The sequence below is a fragment of the Moschus berezovskii genome, chromosome 4 (genome assembly GCF_049115385.1).
Source record: "Moschus berezovskii isolate FMDL1 chromosome 4, NW_MosBer_1.0, whole genome shotgun sequence".
In the NCBI taxonomy this organism is placed as follows: Eukaryota; Metazoa; Chordata; class Mammalia; order Artiodactyla; family Moschidae; genus Moschus; species Moschus berezovskii.
The window spans coordinates 27,973,031-27,996,871 of record NC_142463.1 but is presented as its reverse complement, the minus strand read 5'-3'; the positions used below and the strand labels follow the sequence as shown (position 1 = coordinate 27,996,871).

Here is a 23,841-nt window from a genome sequence, read left to right as displayed (position 1 = left end):
TCTCTCACCTGTTATCCCCTTCACTCAGACACTCCCTGCACCATTTGGCTGCTCAGGATGGCCTCCTCAGCCCTGACCTCTGGTGTCCAGGGACACCTCACCAGCACTCACTCGTGATCCTCTTAGGCAGAGTCCCTTCTGCAAAGTTCACATTGGCCTGTGGAACACACACCCCCCACACACACACATCCTTTGTGGATGTGCAGGCTTTCCCAGGTCCTTTGGACATGAGTCAGGCACCAGGTCCTACACACCACAGATCCTAGAGGACACAGCCAAGGTCTTTGAGTAGTTCTCTTGCCCTAAAGTGAAGGAGACGCAGTCCTCTCGTCCCCTGTGGGGTAGATGCCAGCATACAGTCCCTCTCTCTCCCTTTCTCTTTCTCTCGAGTAACCCTTGCCCTCAGTATCAGTTAGCTGTTGCTGGGTGACAAACCATCCAAAGACCTAGTGCCTTAAAACAACAGCCACATGTCTACAGGTCAGATGGAAGTTCCCGCTGGCCTGGACTGGGCTCAGCTGAGCTGGTTCATGTGTCTGCAGGCAGCTGGCCGCTCCACTGGGGAAGAGCTGCTACAGGGTCATCTTGGCTTAGATCTAGCTCGCTCCTCATGTTCCCTCATCTTCCTGCAGGCCAGCCTGGATTCATTTCATGGTGGTGATGGGGTTTCAAGGGAGAGCTAGTCTGGGCTTGATCTTATGAGCAAGGTAGAGGAACAAGAGAGGGAAACAGAAACATGCCAGTGTTTTTGTAAGTCTCTACTTTTGCTGAGTCCACTAACATCCTATCGGCCAAGACGAGTCATGTGGCCATGCCCAGACTTAGGGTGGGAAGGGATAGCAATGTGACAAGGCAAAAAAATCGTGGTGCCCTGACTCTTTGTCACCCCATGGACTGTAGCCCTCCCGCCAGGCTCCTCTGTCTGTGGAATTTTCCAGCAAGAATACTGGAGTGTGTTGCCATTTCCTACTCCAGGGGATCTTCCCAATCCAGGGATCAAACCCATGTCTCCTGCATCATCCTGCACTGACAGGCAGATTCTTTACCACTCAGCCACCTGAGGATCCAGGCGTGACAAGGCTTCAATGAATAAGGGCCGTTAGTACAATCAAGCGACCTCTCCCTCCATCTTCTCCATTCTCCAGGTTATTTTAATCCTTTGAGATGTGTGATGAACTAAGGGTCACAAAAGTACCTGCAGTTTTGTTCCTGCTGTGTGGTTCTCAGCCACAGGGTCAAGAGTTAGACAGATCCAGGCAGAGTCTGCTGTAGCTGGTGATTGCCTGGTGATTCCAGCAGTACGTTGGTGTTCACTTTCTGTACACTGACACTGCCAAATTTTGTTTCCAGCAGAAACCTCTCACCTGCCCTCCAGTTTATTTCCATGCACTTGTCTAAAGGCATCTCAAAATGAGCACATGCGAAGTTCAACACTTGATTTTCCCCGTAATCTGTCCTTTCCTCAGTCCTCCCATCTTAGTCTGCTGTCTCTCTTTCTCTCATATCCTGCATCCAGTCTTTCAGCAAATTCTGTCAGCTCTGTGATATCTTAAGCGTCATGCCTCCCGCCCCTCTGCCATTGCCACCATCGCACAGACCACCATCACCTCTCTCTTGAGGGTCCAGTATGGTCACCTGCTTTCTCTCCGCTTCCCTACAGTCTGTTCTCAGCACAGCAGCCAGATGGATCCTTTATAAACCTGCTCACAACCTGTCACAGGTGGACAAAATCCACAGGGTTCACTGTGGCCTATGGGCCCATCATGGTCCACCCCACCACGTACAGGTTGGGCCTCTGACCTTCACTCCAACTCTCTGCTGGCTCCAGCCTGCTGGCCTGCATACAATCCTCCAAACGTCCTTAGGATCCTGTCTCAGCACCCTGTCCTCCTCACCGCCTCTGGCAGAATAGTCCTTCCCTTGCTCCATGTACGCCTCTGCAGAGGGCCCTCCCAGCCTCTCTTCACAGCCTGTCTTCAGTTCAGTTCAGCTCAGTTCAGTCGCTCAGTCGTGTCCGACTCTCCGCGACCCCATGAATCACAGCACGCCAGGCCTCCCTGTCCATCACCAACTCCCGTCTTAGTGCCTGACATTACCCTATCTAAGTATTTCTGTCTCTCTCACTGGAATAAAGTATGCTCCAGGAGGGCCAGTTGTTTAAAAGCCACCCTGCTGTATCCTGGAGCCTAGAGCACACCCGCACAGCGGAAGCACTGAGTGCTTGCTGGCTGTATACGTGGGAGGCGGGGACATCTGTTGCACTGGGGCCTGAAGCCCCAGTGGAGTTTGAGGGACTGGCATGGGGAAAATGGCCAAGCACGAGGTGTGGAGGCCCCGGTGAGTCTCTGCCCACAGCCACTCTGGAGGACGGTGCAGAACTGCTGGAGCAGGAGGAGAACCAGGAAACCTGATGTCCTGGAAGCCAAGCACAGAGGAATTTCGAGAAGTTACATGTCTAAGATCCACTATTTCTAAGATTTGGTGCCTATGAGTCATCATTTCTTGGAGCCCATGATTCGAAACAGCCTTTCCCTGTGGTGGAAGGAGTCTTGGCGCACGGGGAGCCCCCGCCCTCCCCAACGGCCTCCCCTGCTCAGGGGCTCAGGGCCCTGGATCGGACACACATGTCAGAGTCAAATGTTCCAGGAGGAGTCCCTGCTCTCAGCTGCTTTTCACGTGGTGAAAATTGATACTTTTGGTTTGAGGTTTTTCCCCCAGTTGCTCTCAACCCTGAGCAAGTTTTCTTGCAAAGCTGGGTGGTTGGACATGGCTGTCACCATGTCTCAGTCAGAGAGTGGGGTTGAAAGGGAAGATCACGTGCTTCCCACAGGGACCCTTATCTCAGCTCTGTGGGATTGCTCTGTGTCTCCCGGGGGCCAGCCCCCTCCCCGGGCCTCTTTCCCCAGTGGGTTTCAAGATCCCTTCTAGCTCTGTGGTTCTGAAACACAAAGGCCTAGAAGCCAGTGAGGAGGCTTCTGGGCTCAGGCAGAAAGTTCTGGAGGCAGGTTCTGGGAGACAAGGCTGGCAGGACGGTGTAGAGCTCAACCTTGCAGACCTTCTTTCCAGGCTGAGGGGGTGCCTGCTCTACTTGAGAAGGGGGAGGCCAGTGGGTTTGGGAAGGATGGATCAGAGCAGGGTAGCATGGAGTGTGCAGGATGTGCCTGGAGACATGCCTGGGAAGGGGTATAGTCACTTCAGTTGCATTCAGCCCACTTTACTAAGTAACTTCTCTGGGCAGAGGCATTGGACTGAGAGCTGGTAGGGAGGGAGAGCAGGGGGAGGGGTGCGGAGGGGAGGGCAGGAGAATAAAGGTCCCTGCATCCAGCCGTCAATCATCTTAGGACAGACAGATCGGAAGAGCACCCTGGATAGCCATTCTCGGCATCTTTTTCTAGCTCTGAGGTTCTAAGAGGCTGTGCAGAAAATAAAGACACCAGCAGGGAGGTTAAAGCAGCCGCCTCACCCTTGCTCTGGCCCAGAGCAGATGCCCACCAAGTGTTGAAAACAGAACAAGAGTACAGGTGACCAGGAGAGGGAACTGAGAAATGGAGGCAGACATGACTAAGGAAAAGTCAGAAAAGATGAGGGTTTCAACTGAACAGGAAAATAAGGCTCACAGCATCCTTCAGGGTGGGAAGATATACGTTATATCTCTCTAAGATGCTTCCAGAGAAACACAACAGGCCATGTCCCTGGATGACTCTCCAAGACATGAGTTCATTTCCTAGGACTCCAAGTGGGGGCTCCAGAAAACTGACGTCTGCTCACAGGGCAGCCTCCCGGGACAAACCCAAGCGAAACAACAGTCAGAGCTGGGCCCCTTCTTTGTTTTCTAATCTTTCAAAAACACCAGTGAGATTAAGTCAGCTTGGCTATATTTATAACCCCCAGTCACCCCTTCAGGGATTGGATGAAGCTCTTGGGAGCTGTGCTTGGAAGGGAATAATTCCCACCTTTGGAGCTTGGGCTGGGGACGTGGGATTAGGAGTGAGTTTGGGAACTTACAAATAATAAATGAGGTGGACCATGGCCTTGCCCCAAGAGACATGCAGGGAGTCCTGGGGCAGAGTGTATGGTCTTGGCCTGCTAATATCTCCTAGGAATATTATGTCTGAATTTTATGTAACTACCACCAGGAACCCACGTCTCCTGGGGAAAAAAGGAAAGCTTCCCATGGGTCTTCAAAACCAAAAGAAAATGTATGTTTTTTCATTTAATAATCAAAAGTATAATTCTTTATGAAAATCTGAGGCTAGGACTTCCCCGGTGGTCCAGGGGACACGGGCTTGATCCCTGCTCAGGGAAGACCCCACATACCGAGGGGCAACAAAGCCCATGCGCCACAACTGAGTCTGTGGGTCACAACTACTGAAGCCTGTGCCCCTAGAGTCTGTGCTCCGCAACAAGATAGGCTACATCAGTGAGAAGCCCGTGCACCATATGAAGACCCAGCGTACCCCCCAAATGTTTTTAAACACACTAAAAAAAATCTGAGGATAAGCTCGTTGACAATAATGCAGCCACAGGCATCAGGAAATGATTTTGGCTCCCAGTTAAGAGAAACTTGAAGCGGCAGAGGCTTAACTAATGTAAAGACGTGTATTTTCTCTCCAATAAGCAGACCAGAGGTGGCAGTTTGTGATCACCAGGAGCCCATGCTCCCTCCACCTTTGTGCTTTGCCGTGTTTGTTTAGAACTTGGCTTTTCTCAACAGTGTCTCATGGTGCAGTGAGGCTGCTAAAGCTCCACCTGTTACGTCCATGTTCTGGGCAGAAAGAAATGAGCTGGAGGAAAGGACCAAAGGGTCCTGGCTTGCATCTTTGCAAGCGTTTTCCAGGAAACACCAGCCAATCACTCCCACTTACATTGCATTGACCACCCCTCTGGAAAGAGAGGCTGGGAAACAGGGCTTATTGTCGGGGCCCTCTTGGTCCCTGTAACAGCCTTCAGTTTCTGTTAGTGAGAGGAAAGAATGGAGACTGGGTAGACAGCTAGTCATCCTGCCACAGCACATATTTTAAATTACTTTCGTTGTTAAGGACATTGTAAAGAGATGAACGCAAGAGGTATAAGTCCCATTCACTTTCTTACTTGTGTTCTTTTGAATGCTCTTGGTTTCTGCTCAGGCTACACTGGCTTTCCTTCTAAGTTTTATTAGAGAAACATTTAGTCACTCGAACCTACTGGGACTGTACCCAGGATACGTCTGCGAACTGTTATCACTGGCTCAGTGTGGACATCCTACATTCTGGTCACGAGTGCTCAGTCCAGTGTGCCTAGTGTGAGCTTTGGCTCTGCTTGATTTCCAAAGCCCTTGCCAGCAGCCATTATTCTGGTGGCAGAAATTTGCTTATCACTTATTGAAAAAAATCCTCAGGTGAGCTTTTGCAACCTCAGCTCCTGACCCTGCTTTCCCTCTCCCTTGTGACAATGCTGAGATCAGTGGGGAAAACCATGACCATTCTCTACCAGTTTTCTGCCTTGGCAGCTCATTGTAAGTCCTCTTCTAACCGCCACATAAAATACAGGTTACCCTGAACCTGTATTTTAGCAGCAGTGAAAAAATAATATAGTTTCTGCTTCTCAACACTGACTGCTGGGGTGTAAAGTCAAGAAAAAAAAACCCACACTCATGTTCACATGTCTAAGTCCATGGATATATGAGCTGAGTCTTGCAAAAGAAGAGACATGCCGAGAACAAGAGTGAGCAGGAAGGAGGGTCCAGGAAGAGGACACAGCATGAACACGAGGCGCCTGGCCTGTTCAGGGAAGTGCTAGCACAGGAACAAAAATCCTGTGAGCATCTCTGACTTAGGATAGACTCCTAAGGCAGATTATAAAGGCAGAGATCCTCACTGTAAATTGCAAACTGCTTTATAGTTTGCTGCCAGAACCGTGTAAGGGAGTCCATGTCACCAAACATCCTCTGGCATTGCCCTTCTTTGGGATTCGAATGAAAACTGAACTTTTCCAATTCTGTGGCCACTGCTGAGTTTTCCAAATTTGCTGAGATACTGAAGGCAGCACATTAACAGCATCATCTTTTAGGATTTTAAACAGCTCAGTTGGAATTCCGTTATCTTCTCCAGCTTTGTTCGTTGTAATGCTTCCTAAGGCCCACTTGACTTCATATTCCAGGATATCTGGCTGTAGGTGAGTGATCACACCATTGTGGTTATCTAGGTCATTAAGACTGTTTTTGTATAGTTCTTCTGTGTACTCTTGCCACCTTTTCTTACTCTCTTCTGCTTCTGTTAGATCCTTACCGTTTCTGTCCTTTATCATACCCATACTTGAATGAAATATTCCCTTGATAGATCCAGTTTTCTTGAAGAGAACTCTAGTCTTTCCCATTCTATTGTTTTCCTCTATTTCTTTGCACTATTCACTTAAGAAGGCTTTTTTAACTCACCTTGCTATTCTCTGGAACTCTGCATTCAATTGGGTAAATCTTTCCCTTTCTCCCTTGCCTTTTGTGTCTCTTCTTTTCTCAGCTTTTTGTAAGGCCTCCTCAAACAACCAGTTCGCCTTCTTGCATTTCTTTGTCTTTGGCATGGTTTTGGTCATTGCCTCCTGTACAATATTATGAACCTCCGTCCATTGTTCTTCAGGCAGTCTACCAGATCTAATCCCTTTAATATATTCATCACCTCTACTGTATAATCATAAGGGATTTGATTCAGGTCATATCTGAATAGCCTAGTAGTTTTCCCTATTTTCTTCAATTTAAGCCTCAATTTTGCAATAAGGAGTTCATGATCTGAGCGACAGCCAGCTCCAGGTCTTGTTTTTGCTGACTGTATAGAGTTTCTTCATCTTCAGTTGCAAAGAACATAATCAATTTGATTTTGGTATTGACCATCTGGTGATATCCATGTGTAGAGTCATCTCTTATGTTATTGGAAAAGGGTGTTTGCTATGACCAACATGTTCTCTTGACAAAACTCTGTTAGCCTTTGCCCTGCTTCATTTTGCACTCCAAGGCCAAACTTGTCTATTATTCCAGATATCTCTTGACTTCCTACTTTTGCATTCCAAACCCCTACAATGAAAAGGACATCTTTCTTTTTTGGTGTTAGTTCTATTAAAGTGACAGTGAAGTCACTCAGTCATGTCCAACTCTTTGTGACCCCATGGACTGTAGCCTGCCAAGTTCCTCTGTCCATGGGATTCTCCAGGCAAGGGTACTGGAGTGGGTTGCCATGTCCTTCTCCAGAGATAATTTCTATTAGTTCTATTAGGTTGGTACAAAAATAACTGTGGTTTCAGACTGTGAATTTTAAACCATTATAACGGCTCAAACACGTCTTTGTTAATTAAAATAGGAACCATTACAATCAACAAATTTTTGCCAGTGAGAAATAGGTTTATTCCTGTAGTGTAAAAATCTATACTTCAGAATTCAATGAGCTGTTGGGAAGCATTTTCTGCCTCCTGCTGGTTGTGGAAACATTTTCCTTGCAAAAAGTTTTCAAGATACTTGAAGAAGTGATAATCGGTTGGCAGGAGGTTGGGTGAATAATGCAGATGTGGCAAAACTTTGTAGCCCAACTCATTCAACTTTAGAAGCATTGGTTGTGTGATTTGCAGTCAGGCGTTGCCATGGAGAAGAATCGGGCCCATTCTGTTGACCAGTGCTGGTTGCAGGCATTGCGGTTTTCAGTGCATCTCATTGATTTGCTGAGCATACTTCTCAGATGTAATGGTTTCTCCAGCATTCAGAAAGCTGTAGTGGATAAGATGGGCAGCAGACCACCAAACAGTGACTATGACCTTTGTTTGTGTGCAAGTTTGTCTTTAGAAAGTGCTTTGGAGCCTCTTCTTTTGTTGATTATCAGGACTACTCCATTTCTTCTAAGATATTCTTGCCTACAGTAGTAGATATAATGGTTACCTGAATTAAATTCACTCATTGCCATCCATTTTAGTTCACTGACTCCTAAGATGTCGATGTTTACTCTTTCCATCTCCTGGTTGGAAGATTGACTACATCCAATTTACCTTGATTCATGGACCTAACATCCCAGGTTCCTATGCAATATTGTTCTTTATAGCATCAGACTTTAATTTCACCACCAAACATACCCACAACTGTTTCCGCTTTGGCCCAGCTGCTTCTTTCTTCCTGGAGCTATTAGTAATTGCCCTCCACTCTTCCCTAGTAGCATACTGGACAACTTCCAACCTGAGGGGCTCACCTTCCAGTGTCATATCTTTTTGCCTTTTCATACTGTTCACAGGGTTCTTGCGTCAGGAATACTGGAGTGGTTTGCCATTCTGTCTTCCAGTGAACCATGCTTTGTCAGAACTCGGCACTTTGACCCGTCCATCTTAGTGGCCCTGCACAGCATGGCTCATAGCTTCATAGAGTTATGCAAGCCCTTTTGCTGTGACAAATCTGTGATCCATGAAGGGGATCATTTTTCTATTGAGGTATTAATGTTTTTGTGGTCCATTTATTTATGTAGCAAATATTTACTGAGTGCCTGTTATGCGCTGGGCACTCTTCCAGGAGCTAGGGACATAGCCGAGAACAAAGCAGAGATCCCACCCACCAGGGAACTGATGTTCTGGAGAGAAAACACAGAGTGAACATGGAAACAAGGCCAAGATTTGTAAAAACTCTTTAAAGATTGAAGATGGTAACACTTTGTTGTATAGTTCCCCAGTTTGTTTGCTTTATTATTTGTATTGTAATCTGTCTTAAAGAGCTTCTTAATTTTTTAGCTTTTGATTTTGGCATGATTTTAGGTTTATAGAAAAGTTGCAGAGTACAGAGAGTTCCCAGCTCTGCTCAACTCCCCCTGATGTTAGTAACCTACATCTAGTACATTTGTCAAAAGTAAGACATTAAATTAGTACAACAGTATTAACTAAATTGCTTCATTGGATTTCACCAGTTTTCCACTAGTGTCCTATTTTTCTGTTCCAGAATCCAATCCAGGATACTAAGCTGCACTTAGGAAGTTCTTAGTTTTAATGAAGTAAAATCTATTGATTTAATTGCTCATTTTGTTCTTAGAAGTTCTTCCACAACCTGAGATCTGATAAAATGTTAATCTGTATTTTTTCTAGATATTTATGGTTTTATTTTGTAAATTATTTATTTCTTTCAGCCATCTGGGATTTATTTTGGTGCAGTGTACATAAAGATCTATGGCTTCCCAAGTGGCTCAGTGGTAAAGAATCTGCCTGCCAAGCAGGAGACACGAGTTTGATCCTGGGTTGGAAAGATCCCCTGGAGAAGGAAATGGCAACTCATTCCAGCATTCTTGTCTGGAAAATCCCATGGACAGAGAAGCCTTGTGGGCTCCATGGGGTTGCAAAGAATCCAACATGACTTAGTGACTAAGCAAAAACAACATAAAGATCTAGGGCTTATTTTTAAAGTTTATTTTTTTTAAGGGGACCATTTTTAAAGTGTTTATTGAATTTGTTACAATATCACTTCTGTTTTATGTTTTGATTTTTTTGGCTGTGAGATGCATGGGATCCTAGCACCGCAACCAGGGATTGAACTTGCAATCCATGTTGTTGTTCAGTTGCTAGCGGTTGTCTGACTCTTTGTGACCCCATGGACTGCACCAGGCTTCCCTGCTTTCAAACTGTCTCCCAAAGTTTGCTCAAAGTCATGTCCATAGAGTTGGTGATGGCATCCAACCATCTCATCCTCTGTCACCTCCTTCTCCTCTTGCCCTCAATCTTTCTCAACATCAGAGTCTTTTCCAGTGAATCAGCTCTTCACATCAGGTGGCCAAAGTATTGAAGCTTCAACTTCAGCATCAGTCCCTTCAATGAATATTCAGGGTTGATTTTCTCTAGGATTTACTGGTTTGATCTCCTTGTAGTCCAAGGGACTCTCAAAAGTCTTCTCTAGCACCATCGTTCAAAAACAAATTCTTCAGCACTCAACCTTCTTTATGATCCAACTCTCATATCCATATATAACTACTGGAAAAACCATAGCTTTGACTAGACGGACCTTTGTCAGCAAAATGATGTCTCTGCTTTTTAATACACTGTCTAGGTTTGTCAAAGCATTCTTTACAGGGTGCAAGTGTCTTTTAATTTCATGGCTGCAGTCACCATCCACAGTGATTTTGAAATGACTGCCCAAGAAAATAAAATCTGTCACTATTTCCACTTTTTTCCATCTATTTGCCATGAAGTGATGGAACCAGATGCCTTGATCTTAGTTTCTTGAATGTTGAGTTTTAAGCCAGGTTTTTCACTCTCCTCTTTCACCTTCATCAAGCGTCTCTTTAGTTTCTCTTCTCTTTCTGCCATTAGAGTGGTATCAACTGCATATCTGAGGTTGTTGATATTTCTCCTGGCAATTTTGATCCCAGCTTGTGATTCATCCAGCCTGGCATTTTGTATGATATATTCTGCATATAAGTTAAATAAACAAGGTGACAACACACAGCCTTGATGTACCCCTTGCACTGGAAAGCAAACTCCCAACCACTGGACCACCGGGGAAGTTCCAAGACCTGGTGTTTATTTTTCTGAATAGTTGGTCAGCTATGCAATTCTCTAGAATGGGTCCTTCCTTTCTTCACTGATTTGTGAAGCAACGTCTATAGAATATGAAATATTAAGATGTCCCAGGTTCTGTCTCCAGGTATAGTTTCCATTACATTGATTTTTCTGTTGATGGCTGTCAGTATCTCACTGTTTCGAGAGTTGCATATTTATAGTATGTTTTCACATCTGGTAGGACAAGACCCCCTCCTGCTTTAGAAGATGAAGATTATGTTAATAAGAATAATGATCCCATTTATATGCCAGGTTCTGTGTTGGGAGCCACAGATAAGATATGAATGACCAAGTCCCCCCTTCAAGGAGGCCAGTCAATGGGAAGGCAGACACCTGACTAGTGCCACCAGCAGCATGCTGGAGCGTCGGTAACTATAGGGGAAGGGCCAAGGAGTCTGTCTGGAGCAGTTGCAAAAGGTTTGGTCTCTGCTTGACTGGTGTAGGAATCAGCCAGAGAAGTAGGCAGGGTATTTAGGCAGAAGGAACAGCAGTCAAAGGCCTGGAGCTGGAAAAGTATGCAGTGTATTTAGGGAACCACATGCAGTTGGTGTTGAAGCTTTAAGTCTTGAGATGGGAGTGATGGAAAGAGGCAAGACTGCAGGGGCAGGTGGGGCGGGGTCATAGAAGCCCTCCACTGCCAAAGGAGGTGTTCAGGTGACCCCAAGGGCCCTCCTGTCCTGGAATTCTTCAATTACTGATTCTCTTCTCAGGAACATGTTCCCAGCCAACCTGGTGGAAGCCACATTCAAACAGGTGAGTGGGTTCCTGGGCAATGGAGGATGGGCAGGCAGGGCCAGCCTGGGGCTGGCTTGGCTGGTTAGTCTCCCTTTCTCGGGGGTGGGGGGATGCTACAGGAGAGGGGCGGTGGGAGGGGAGGACCTAGATCTTTAGAGCCTCCTGTGGCCGTACCCCTGCCCTGGGTTCTGACTTTTCATGAGGAAGAATTATGAGGGGAGAAGGAAGCCCCCACTGAGTGCTGGCTCCACCCTCAGTTACACCCATGCTCATGCACAGGGTCTCTCTCAGTCCTCACAATAACCCTACCCTGGGCTAGGACCAGAACATCTCCTGGATGAGGAAACTGAGACTCAGGAGGGTTAAAGGATTTGCCCAAGGTTAAATCACTAGTAAATGGCAGAACTAGTAGGTGAACTCAGACCTGCTGGCATCAAAGCCTGTTTTCTCTTTCTTTTTAAAATAATCCTTTCCTGTAATAAAAACAGTAATAACACTCACTGTAAAATATTAGGGAAATACTGAAATAAATAAGTGAAATACACTCAGTTGTGTCCAACTCTTTGGATCCCCATGAACTGTAGCCTGCCAGGTTCCTCTGTTCATGGAATTCTCCAGGCCAGAATACTGGAGTGGGTAGTTGTTCCCTTTTCCAGGGGATCTTCCCAACCCAGGTATTGAACCCAGGTCTCCTGCATTGCAGGCAGATTCTTTACCAGCTGAGCTACCAGGGAAGCCCAAAGCAGAGGATCAAAATAGTTGTAGTTCCAGGACCTAGCAATAGTGATAGTAGATGGTATGCTTCTAGTCTTTTTTCTCTGCCAAAATGTTTTAAAAAATAGAATTAGGATCATGGTACACACACAATGTGCATCTTGCTGTTTTCCCCACTCCCATTATGTCATGAGCACTTTGCATGGTTATTAATATTTCTTAAAAATATAAGTCAAGTGCAGATGTGAGAGTTGAACTGTAAAGAAGGCTGAGTACCGAAGAATTGACGCTTTCAAGCTGTGATGTTGGAGAAGACGTTTGAGAACCCCTTGAACTGCAAGGAGATCAAACCAGTCCATCCTAAAGGAAATCAATCCTGAATATTCACTGGAAGGACTGATGCTGAAGCTGAAGTTCCAGTACTTTGGCCACCTGATGTGAAGAACTGACTCATTGGAAAAGACTCTGATGCTGGGAAAGATTGAAGGCAGGAGGAGAAGCAGGTGACAGACGATAAGATGGTTGGATGGCATCACTGACTCAATGGAAATGAGTTTGAGCAAACTCCGGGAGGTGGTGAAGGACAGGGAAGCCTGGCGTGCTGCAGTCCATGGGGTCGCAAAGAGTGGGACTGAGCAACTGAACAACAACAAAAAATACAATTCTTAGTAATGACGTCATAGCCTGATGTAAGCCTAGGCTGTAATTTATTTGCCTATTTCTCCTTTTGATCGTTTATCAAAACAGCCTTGTTGTTATTCAGTCACTAAGTAATGTCTGACTCTGTTCCCCATGGACTGTAACACACCAGGCTCCTCTGTCCTCCACTGTCTCCCAGAGTTCACTCAAATTCACGTCACTGAGTTAGTGACGCTATCTAACCACCTTATCCTCTGCTGCCTCCTTCTTCTGCCTTCAGTCTGTCCCAGTATCAAGGTCTTTTTCCAGTGAGTTGGCTCTTCACATCAAGTGGCTAAAGAATTGGAGCTTATGAACAGTCAGGGTCAGTTTCCAACAACCCTATACACCAATTTTATTTGCACTTCTAATAATTTCCCTTCTAAAATGTCAGTCTGTTGGTTGACTCAGTCCAACAAGCATTTCCTGATCTTCCCTGTGGTGGGCCCTGTATTGAGCCTGGAGACACATAAGAGGTGGTTGAGAGGTGGAGGAGAGGCTCCAAAATAAGGAGCTGTGAAAGCTTGAGCTAATCACTGTATCCTCCCTAACCTCTTGTGTCTTTATCTATGAAATGAGCCAAGTAGTGACGGGCCCTGAGTGCTAGGCTAGCGAGTTTGGATATTATTCCAACAGTGATGGGCAATTCCTGAAGATGTGAGAGGGAAAGAGAACATTGCTCTACTTTCTACCCCATCTGGAATGCCCTTTATCTTTTGGCAAACTGCTACCCATCCTTCAAGAATCAGCACCTGGCACAGAGTGTTCGACACTGGGGTGATGACGGTGGTTATGATGGTGATGGTGGTAGTGATAATAGCAGTAATGGTTACAGAAGGCTTACCATGTGCCAGGCACTGCTGTCAGCACGTTACGTGTATCATCTCATTTAACCTAATGAGGTAAGTAACTATTAAGACCCCACTTTACAGATGAGGGAACTGAAGCATTGAAATTTTAGGTGTATTTCCTGAGTGGTTCCTTTGCTCCACCCACCCCCAGAAACTTTGCTTTATTGATACTTGGTGTTAGGAAGACAGGAGCCCTTGTTTGGGCTCATAGCACCTGAGGAATGAGAAGAAAAGGCTTGGAAATGTCCTGGGGGCTGAGGAAGAGAGGTAGGTGACTCACTCAGCTCTCCCCAGCTGGCGTCTCATCTCATCAGGAAAGCTTGGGGCAAACTAAGCTTTCAGAACAGAAGGTCCAAGTTTCCTTCAGTGGAAGGCAGGGCTGGCTGGCTGTGAGGCAGATGGATAGTGGATGGCTGAAAGAGGATAAACAGGTGAATGGAGGATTATCCAGGTAGATTATCTGTATAGGAGATGGGTGGATGGTTAGAGAGGGTCCCAGCCAGGTGGCGCTAGTGGTAAAGAATGTCGGTGTAAGAGATGTAAGAGACACAGATTTGATCCCTGGGTTGGGAGGATCCCCTGGAGAAGGGCATGGCAACCCACTCCAGTATTCTTGCCTGGAGAATTCCATGGCCAGAGGAGCCTGGCAGGCTACAGTCCACAGGGTCTCACAGAGTCGGACACGACTGAAGTGACTTATCACAGGTGGGTGTAATGATGCATAGAAAGAAGACAGGAGGAGGGATGGAAGGAGGTGTTCCTGGTAGTGTGCGGATGGACGAACAAATCTCAGTTTTGCTTTTTGGTAAAACATTGATAATAATCCCTGTCCTGCCTATGTCACAGGGTTACTGTCAAATAGTTCATGAGTGGATACAGATGTGCTTCCAAGATGTTATTATTATTGTTGTTGATATTACGCTTGGTCCTGACTCATTCCTGGTTGGGGTGTCGCCCACCAGTATCGCACCAAGACCACCCCCGTTGTCAAGTCCCCCAAGGTGGCATCCGAGGAGGCCCCTTCTCGGCGGATCCTCATCTATGGGGTCCAGGAGGAGAATGGCTCTCGTGTGCAGAACTTTGCCCTGGACCTGACACCCCCGCCAGAGGTCATTTACAAGTCAGAGCCTGGCACCAGCGATGGCATGAACGTGCTGGGCATCGTCATCTTCTCTGCCACCATGGGTATGTGCTGCCCACCACCCCGGGAAGCCCTGGAGCCTGGCCCTCCTTGCATTTACCCCTCCCTGCATCCCGTGTCCAGTAACCTGAATAGGCTGGAGTCTCCCCATCTTCCAGGAGGTTCCTTCCTTTCCTTTTCCGAGGGAGTGACTCAAGTCCCTATTCCATTACCCAGGGACAAGAGGGTGTCCCTAGTCCTCCCCAAGTTGGAGCTGCTGTTCCTCACTGGGAATTCCCCATCCCTGGGTGCTATTGCCTCCAGGGGTGTTGCTCCTCCCTCTGAGAAGGCCATGCCTCTGATCTTACCAGCAGCTGTTTGTTTAAAGCCCTCATTCTTCCTTTCCACCCTCAACCACAGGGCTTTCTCAGTGGCCACCTCTCTCTGCAGACCTGTCTGTGCCATTTCTGGGGGCCCATGGCCATACCCTTTCCTTTGCTGGGTCCCCGAGGCCCACCACAGGCTACTTACCATGAAGTTGGTGAAGTTTAACTTGCACAGGTCCCTTCTAAGGCCTGTATCCTTTTTCCTTTTTTAAATTTTATGTTCTTTCTCTTGAAGAAATCTCCGAACTGTGCAAACTTCAGATCCTACAAAACCTCTGGATATGCCTCTGCCAGCAGCGTCCCCCCCTTGACCACCCCCACCGACATATGCACACAGCCTTCTTCCTTCTTTGGTAGTGGTGGTTTGTCACTAAGTTGTATCCAACTCTTGCCACCCCATGGACTGTAGCTCACCAGGCTTCTTTGTCCATGGAGTTTTCCAGGCGAGATTGCTGGAGTGGGTTGCCTTTCCTTCTCCAGGGGATATTTCCAACCAAGGATCGAACCTACATCTCCTGCATTGCAGGCAGATTCTTTAAACTGAGCTACCAATGAAGTCCTCTTCCTTTTTTGGAGTCTAGGAATTCCTAACCCCTCCACAACTACCTAGCTTGTCAGCCCCACCTCATCCTCTAGGTCATGCCAGGGGTCACCAGGAGCCGCACTATAAAATCCTATCAGCCCCTTCCCCCAGCCCCAGCCCCGGGCCTAGTTGAGGGCTCCCCAGCTTCCAACTCCTACACAGGGTTTTCTTCTCAAGTGGAAATTCTCTAATCGTCTTGGTTTCTTAGGCAAGGAACTTGGGGGTTACTTTCTACTTTGCCCTCTGCTTCAACTCACACCCAAATCCCATCAGGTCTGCCTCTGGAATCTCTCCAGCCTCTGTATTTCCTTCTGACCACTGCCCCCGCCAAGGCCGTTGTCATCTCTCATCTGGTTTCTGGAAAAACTGTCCCAAGAGTCCCCTGACCTTGTGTGTCCTCCTCACAGGGTCATTGAGCCTCCATGTAAAGCCTCCGCTGGCTCCACTGTCCTCGGAGAGGGGTCCAAACACTGCGTGACCTGCAGAGCCTGTGAGCTCCGGCCGGGCTGCCGCTCTCGGCCGGCTCACTTCCCCAGCCGCTCTGCCTGTGGGTTCCTGGAAGGCGCCTCCCTCAGCCAGGCTGCTCCTGCCCCTCGCTCTCCGCTACACTTTTCTCATCCTTGAGGGCGCTCAGTATAAGCATCCCATCCTGAGGAAAAGTCTAACCCCAGTCAGATGCCCTGTGTTATTCCTTAAATGTTTGACCCAGTACAACTGCCTGCTTGTTAGTGTGGCTGTTTCATGCCTGCGCGGCAGCTGTGTACATTCCATGCAGGCAGAGACAGGCCTTGGTCTCCGTGTAGCCCCACAGCTACCATGTGTGGTTAGAGCAGGTGCTCGGTAAACTGGGAAAGATGGGTGGATGGGCAGATGAACGACAATGGGTAATGGAGCTCTTTTCATCCTGGTCAAAAGGCCAGGCAGGCACACAGAGGGGCCAGGACCTCAGAGACCCTGGTGTATGAGAGGACAGTGTTTGGAAGCATCTTCAGCACATGTGATAATCTGTCCCCCGCCCTGGACTTTCTTCCTTTACCCCAGCCATCACTGCTCTCTTAGGACTGGGAACATTCAAAAAGGACATCTGTTAGCAGAACTAAAGAAAACTTTGAGACCCTTCGATTCGTTTCACTGTTTACTGAGCACATGTCACTGTCCACGTGTCAGTGACTATTTTTTGCGTGTCCTCAGCTCTAGCTGTGCCGATGTCTCTGTGTACCCCCACCTGAGTGAGTGAGCACACCGGCACAGCTGCTCCCCTCACTGCAGCCTCTTTCCCCGTCTTCCCCTGGTGTTGGGATGTGGCTGATGCTACGGTGGCATCGGCCTTGCTTGTGGGAGGAAGCCCACTGCCACCCTCCGCATCCCATGGACAGCTGCTCTAAGCCAGCCAGAGCCTGTGGCTGGAACAGGGAGCTTGATGAGGAGCAGGAATAGCCGGGGAGGGACAGCGTCAGCTGGGAACCTGGCTCTGAGTTCAGCCAGGCCTCCACAGGCCAGATGGACAGAGCTGGGCCCAGTGTCACCTGCCTCTCTGGCCTCTCCTGCCCTCCCCAGTAGGGCCCCTCCACTCCCCTCCCCCATGGTAGCTGCTCCCTGTTCAGCGTGGGTTCCGGGCATCCTGGACAGGGAAAGAGCTCTTCTCTGGGGTTCCAGAGGCCAGGATTCAGATCCTGCCCCCTCACCGGCTGAGGCAGTGGATGAACCTCTTGGACACGGTGACAGTAAGCTCCATGAAGGCGGACACAGAGTGTGTTATGCTCCCCATTTTTGTGTCACCAGTGGGAGAGCAGTTGCTTGTCACCGTGGGAGTGACCTAACTGTGGTCACCTGCGTGAGCTCAGAACCCCAAGGGGAGGGTGACAGGGGCTTCGGAAGAAGCTCTGTCATTCCTTCCCTTGTTCATTCATTCATTCAGTGATAAGTTGCCCTCATGGATTAACTTTCTATTGGAGGAGACAGAACAACACAACAGATGACTGTTGTAAGAAGCGACAAGAGGCGATCAGAAAGGGATGGGTTAGAGAATAAATGGGGAGTCTGCCAAGGGCGAGTTGGAGAGGTGCAGGCCTCCAGGCCAGGGCTTCAGGCATCAGGAACTGAGTGGACAAAGAGCTTGACGCAGTCTAGATGCGTGAAGACGGCACGAGGCAGGAAGAGTGAGGAAGGGAAAGCAGGGCCAGCCAGAGGCGGGAGTCAGACACATGGCCAGGTCAAGCGGGGCCTGAGCCAGGGTGTGAGGGCTGGGGAGTTGGTCACGGTCTCTGTGTGCAGGAAAGTCAGTTGGGGGTGTTGGCAGGGAGCATTTTTGTCTTTAGAAGGTGGCACATGCTCCTGGGTAGACAGGAGGAAGAGATGGAGCCCTGTGGGGAGGTCACAGCCCTCTCCAGCGGGGAGGCTGGGAAGGGAGGGGGAGTAGGGGGGAAGTGCTGGGTGGCAGAGGCTGCTGGGCTGTGGACCAGGCGCTGAGATCTGTGTGTGCCCGTGGTCTGTCCGTGCCTGGCCGCAGCGCGTGTTGGCTCACGTAGGTGTCATGCAGGCCTGCCCCTCTGCCGGGCCTGTCATCTGTTGTGTCCCGCCCTCCGCAGGCGTCATGCTGGGCCGCATGGGCGACAGCGGGCCTGTCACCTGTTGTGCCCCACCCTCCGCAGGCGTCATGCTGGGCCGCATGGGCGACAGCGGGCCTGTCATCTGTTGTGTCCCTGCCCTCCGCAGGCGTCATGCTGGGCCGCATGGGTGACAGCGGGGCCCCGCTGGTCAGCTTCTGCCAATGCCTCAACGAGTCTGTCATGAAGATCGTGGCCGTGGCTGTGTGGTGAGCCTCACTGCAGGGGTCGAGGGTGGGCGCCTACCTACTGCACCCCCTCCCAGCCCTGCCCTGGACAGCTGGAGGGACCCCGTGGTCCCATAGGAATGAGCAGAAAGCTGCACAGGAAGATACCCCCAGCCCTGACCAGGCCAAGTTCCGGCCCCGGGCCTGCCACTTCTGGTCCTGTCAGGCCCACTGGAGGCAGACCAAGAGCTGATCAGCCTGGTCCTGACCTCTCAGTCTGCTTCCCCATCTCTTGGGGCCTCATTAGCTCCGTTTTTAGAGAAAGGAGACACTGGAAGCAACGGCCAGCTGCCACTCCTTGGCTCAGAGTTCAGACCTTAGGAATCTTCTAGTCCAACCCTGCACAGTGAGATAGGGTAAGGCAGAGGCCTGCCAAGGCCAGCCATAGAGGCTGTCTCACTGCTGGGCTGAAATGTGGGCCTGCAGAGGAAGGCAGAAGGGTGAAGGCTGTGCATGGCTGGACTGGTTGAGGGGGCGTTAGTGACACCATATGCCAGGTGCTCAGGTGCATAGTCACATTCTCTCCTCACAAGAGTCCTGGAAGGCTCAGGGTGGACAGGCCTGGCAGTGATTCAGCCCCCGGGGCCTCCCAGGGTCTTTGCCTGCCTGGTGCTGAACCGGCTGCCCTGCCCACCCCAGGTACTTTCCCTTTGGCATCGTGTTTCTCATTGCTGGCAAGATCCTGGAGATGGACAACCCCACGACCGTAGGAAAGAAGCTGGGCTTCTATGCAGTCACCGTGGTATGCGGGCTGGTCGTCCACGGCCTTTTCATCCTGCCGCTGCTCTACTTCTTCATCACCAAAAAGAACCCCATCGTCTTCATCCGCGGCATCCTCCAGGCACTGCTCATCGCGCTGGCCACCTCCTCCAGGTAGCCCTGGGCAGCAAAAGTGTCAGGGAGGAGACCATGGCTGAAAGCTATTCTTGCGTCCAGCCATCATTCGTCTGTAGCCACAGAACCATGGAAAGTGTCAATGTGACCTACTTCGCAAATTTGGGGGAGGATTTGGTAACAAGACCTATTCTTGAAATGCTAGAGCCCCTACCTTCCCGAATGGCAGCAAGCCCTGCTCCACATCCCCAGTGTTCGCTCAGTCCACATGGGGGTTGGCTTCCACATGTCCAAGGCAGACAGAGCTCAAAAGGGGTGAGTCTGCAGTCTCTGCTGCCTTTCACTGCCACGTGGAGCTCCTGTTGGAGTCCGGCCCTCTGCTCTTCAGGGACTTTGCCTGTTTACTGTCACTGGCAGGTAGCCCTGTCACAACGTTGGCAATGTCTCTAGACAGTGAGAATTTGAGTCATGATTCCATTACCCACTAGTTCTGTGACTGCGGGCAAGCCACTCCACCTCCCTGGGTGGTGGGATTAGTTTCCTTATATACAGACTGGGAGTCACTGTGGCCTCTGGCACGTAGAGTTGCTGTGTGATTAATGGAGATAACCCACTAAGGCCATTCTGGGCTTGGTGAAGCAACACCTGACCTCAAGCATCCCAGACCGCAACTGAGTACAGAAGACCCAGGGAGATGAAGTCATGCAAACTCTGCCACTGAGCGAGGAGAAGGGAAGGAGGTGGTCACTTACTGGGCATCTAACCCTGTGAAGAAAGAGTGGTTCTCCCCACAGTGAGTGCCCAAGCTCTACACGAAGGAAGTCGTCTAAACCTAAGCCCATGTCTCTGGCCTCAAAGGCCTGGCTCTTCCCTCCATCCCTTATTGCCTTCTCTTCCCTAGGCCTCAGTCACCCAGTCTGTAAAATGGGAATAAAGGCCACCACAGACCTCCTTCCCCGGCAGCCACATAACCTGCCCTTGGCAGCAGAAGTACCTCATGCAGGACTAGGAAAGAGCAGAACCAGTGAGGAAAAGCCCTAGAAGCCTTGTCTGGGAACCCCATCCAGGGCAGAGGGAGGAGGCAAGAGGGAAAGATGAAGCCCCAAGCAGCTGCTGGCCCCCACGTCGCTGGTTAAGCCCTACCAGTGCCAGAAGCCATTGCTGTTTCCTGTTAGCAGGAACCACAGCCTTGGGCCCAGCATGCCTGGGTCCCATGAAGGGCTCTGGCAAGCGTACCTGGGCCTCCCAGGCAGTGACTTGTGGGAAGTAAGGGCTGTGGGGATACGCAAACCTGAATTTCAGGCCCAACACTGCTACTGGGAGCTCAGTAACAGCACAGCTACAAGAGCAAGGGCTACCACTGGTTAAGTACCTACGATGGGTGCTTACTAAGTCACTGAATCTTGTCTGACCCTGTGATCCTACGGACTGTAGCCCGCCAGGCTCCTCTGACCACGGAATTCTCTAGGCAAGAATACTGGAGTGGGTTGCCATGCCCTCCTCAAGGGGATCTTCCTGACCCAGGGATCGAACCTGGGTCTCCTGCATTGCAGGCAAATTCTTTACTGTCTGAACCACCAGGGAAGTGAAGGGAAAGTCGCTCAGTCGTATCCAACTCTTTGTGACCCCATGGACTATGCAGTCTGTGGAATTCTCCAGGCCAGAATACTGGGATAGGTAGCCTTTCCCTTCTCCAGGGGATCTTCCCAACCCAGGGTTCGATCTAGGTCTCCCACCTTGCAGGCAGATTCTTTACCAGCTGAGCAACAAGGGAAGCCGGAACCACCAGGGAAGTCACCTACAATATGTAGACGCTATTCTAAGCAACCTCTTGTTGAATCCTCCTAATAGCTCCATGGTGTACCAATTGTTTGGGACAAGGAAACTATGGCAGGTACAGGTTGAGAAGGTGCAAAGGCCACTAAGCTAGTGGGAAGCTGGAATCTGAAACCAGTGCTCCCACCCAAAGCCCTGCTGTTGACCACTTCATCACCACTTTGTATGTTTGGTTGTGTGACATGGCATCAGCCCCTCCTCCCCTCTGGGCTTCATTTCTTCACCTGTTAAAGGAACTCAAAACCTTCCTAGCAGGAAGCCATGAGGCATAAAGCACAGCACCTGGCACCTAGCAGATGCTCTGCTGGTGGTCACTCCCTTCATGGCCAGTGTGCACAGGGAGTCTCTAAGGCCCTGAGCCTGGGCAAGTCTGGCCACATGACCATTCTCCACCCTAGATGGGCCAGCTGCCTGGCATTGGGGGTTGGGGGGTCGCTTCTGTTACCGACCAGCTGGCAACCTGGGGGCCCTGACCATCCTGGAGGAGGGTGATGGGCAGACACTGGCCTTTCTATCCACAGCTCAGCCACACTGCCCATCACCTTTAAGTGCCTGCTGGAGAATAACCACATCGACCGGCGCATTGCCCGCTTTGTGCTGCCCGTGGGTGCCACCATCAACATGGATGGCACTGCGCTCTACGAGGCCGTGGCTGCCATCTTCATCGCCCAAGTCAATAACTATGAGCTGGACTTCGGCCAGATCATCACCATCAGGTGCGCTCTTGACACCCCGCACCCAGTGTGGATTGGGGAAGGTTGCTCTGGAAGGGCTTTCGGGAGTCTTGAGCGCCAATATCTCATGCAGTCTCTGCGGCCCAGAGAGGGCAAGGGGCTCATTCCAGGCCACACAGCAAGTCAGTGCTGGGGTCTCATGATCCAGGGCACCAGGCTCCTTCCCCAGTGCCGCCCTGCAGATGGGGAGCCCTGAGCAACTTGGGAAGCTAGGGCCCAGAGGAGGGCCTGCAGTGGAGACATGCATAGCAGGGAGGACACTGCAGGCAGGCAAAGGGCAAGCAGAGGCCAGGGAGGGACTAAGGACAGTGGAGGGGCTGCTTGTGTGGCTGGAGCTGGGGGAAGGTGCTAAGTAAGGACAGAGGTGAAGGGGAAGACCTCACATGCCAGCCTGAGGGTACAAGCCTGACCCTGGGGACCCAGTGCCAGTGGACAATGGGAAGCTGTGGACAACTTCCTGGAATCCTACAGTGACAGTGGCCTGCCAGGCTCCTCTGTCCATGGGATTCTCCAGGCAAGAATACTGGAGTGGGTTGCCACGCCCTCCTCTAGGGGATCTTCCCGACCCAGGGATCAAACCCGGACACAGGGCTTTCCACAGACTTCTTAGGATGTTCTGCTGAGGCCAGGGATACAGCCTCTGGGACCACAGGACCTTGGGCAGAGGCATGCCCCTGCCCCAAGAATGCCTGCTGTGGCATTCCTAACAATGCCTGCTCCACAATGCTGTCCCCAGAGGCTCTGGCATTCTGGCCTCCTCCTTGGGTCCAGGGCCCAACAATGCTCCCTACCCTCTCCCGCAGCATCACAGCCACCGCAGCCAGCATCGGGGCAGCTGGCATCCCCCAGGCTGGGCTCGTCACCATGGTCATCGTACTCACCTCTGTGGGGCTTCCCACTGACGACATCACCCTCATCATCGCTGTCGACTGGGCTCTGTGAGTACCAGAGGGGGTGGATTCCCCCCACCCTCTCCTGTCCCCTGGGAGGCAGGCACTCACAGTGGGCCGGTTTGGCACAGTGGGTACTCATTGACACCTGCCCAGCTGCATGATTTGTGGGGCCCAGTTTTCAAAAGTGAAAACCTAGGATCCCTTGTTCAAAAACTACAAAGAATTTCAAGAGGGTGGGAGCAGAGCATTAGCTCAAGCCCTTTGACACACAGGCCCTGAAGCAGGATACACCCACGTACCTGCATCACCCACTTCAGCACTGCCAGGGGGTGCTGGCCCAGGAGGACCAGGAAGACACCGGTCCCGTGAGCACCGCCCTCTCCTAGCTCCCCTTACAACAGAGGGCCTGCTGCTCACCGCCCACCTTGGCCCACCAGGGACCGTTTCCGCACCATGATTAATGTGCTGGGTGATGCACTGGCTGCCGGGATCATGGCTCACGTTTGCCGGAAAGACTTCGCTCAGGACATGGGCACTGAGGTGAGCACACCGTCTCCCTCCAGCCAGGCTGCCCAAAGGCCCAAGGGTGAAGCCAGGAGTGGTGGGCAGGGCAGTACATCAGCTACCCATCAGCTGGGCAGCCTTCCACCGATCCCTCTACACCTTGATCTCCTCACGGGCACCCAGGTGACAGATTCCTCTAATAGCTGATTGTTGAACACCCACCACGGCCAGTGGTATACACAGTCAGCATCCTCAGGGAGCCATACCCTAGTGTCCTGTTGACAACAAGGCCAGTGTTCACATGTCTGCTGGGAGCTTCATGGTCCTCAGGGCTCCTTCAATACTCTGTGGGGAGGACGCTGAGGCTCAGGCAAGGGATCTGCCCACTCCCACACTGGATCCCAGGGGGCAGGTGCCTCCTCTTCTAAGACAGTCCCAGGGGGCAGGATAACTTGGAACTGGAGCCCAGAGAGGCCCTATGACCTAGCAAGTTCTCACAGCATGTCTGTAGGAAAATCAATCAGACTGTCCCCAGCCTTTGTCTGTCCAGTCCTCCCTACTGTCTAACCTCAGTCCCTCCTGCTGCTGCCAAAACCTGTTT

General features: G+C 50.4%; 1 protein-coding gene across 3 annotated transcripts in view; it reads left to right on the top strand.

Moving 5' to 3' along the window:
• SLC1A7 (solute carrier family 1 member 7) overlaps nt 1-23,841 on the top strand; it is a 59,103-nt gene that overhangs the window by 34,094 nt on the left and 1,168 nt on the right. For all 3 annotated transcript variants that reach the window (XM_055401334.2, XM_055401332.2, XM_055401333.2), the window contains 7 exons: nt 11,250-11,292; nt 14,480-14,702; nt 18,322-18,421; nt 19,079-19,312; nt 21,631-21,825; nt 22,647-22,781; nt 23,174-23,276. In XM_055401334.2, coding sequence (XP_055257309.2) covers nt 11,250-11,292; nt 14,480-14,702; nt 18,322-18,421; nt 19,079-19,312; nt 21,631-21,825; nt 22,647-22,781; nt 23,174-23,276 — 1,033 coding nt within the window. The remainder of the gene's footprint in view (nt 1-11,249; nt 11,293-14,479; nt 14,703-18,321; nt 18,422-19,078; nt 19,313-21,630; nt 21,826-22,646; nt 22,782-23,173; nt 23,277-23,841) is intronic.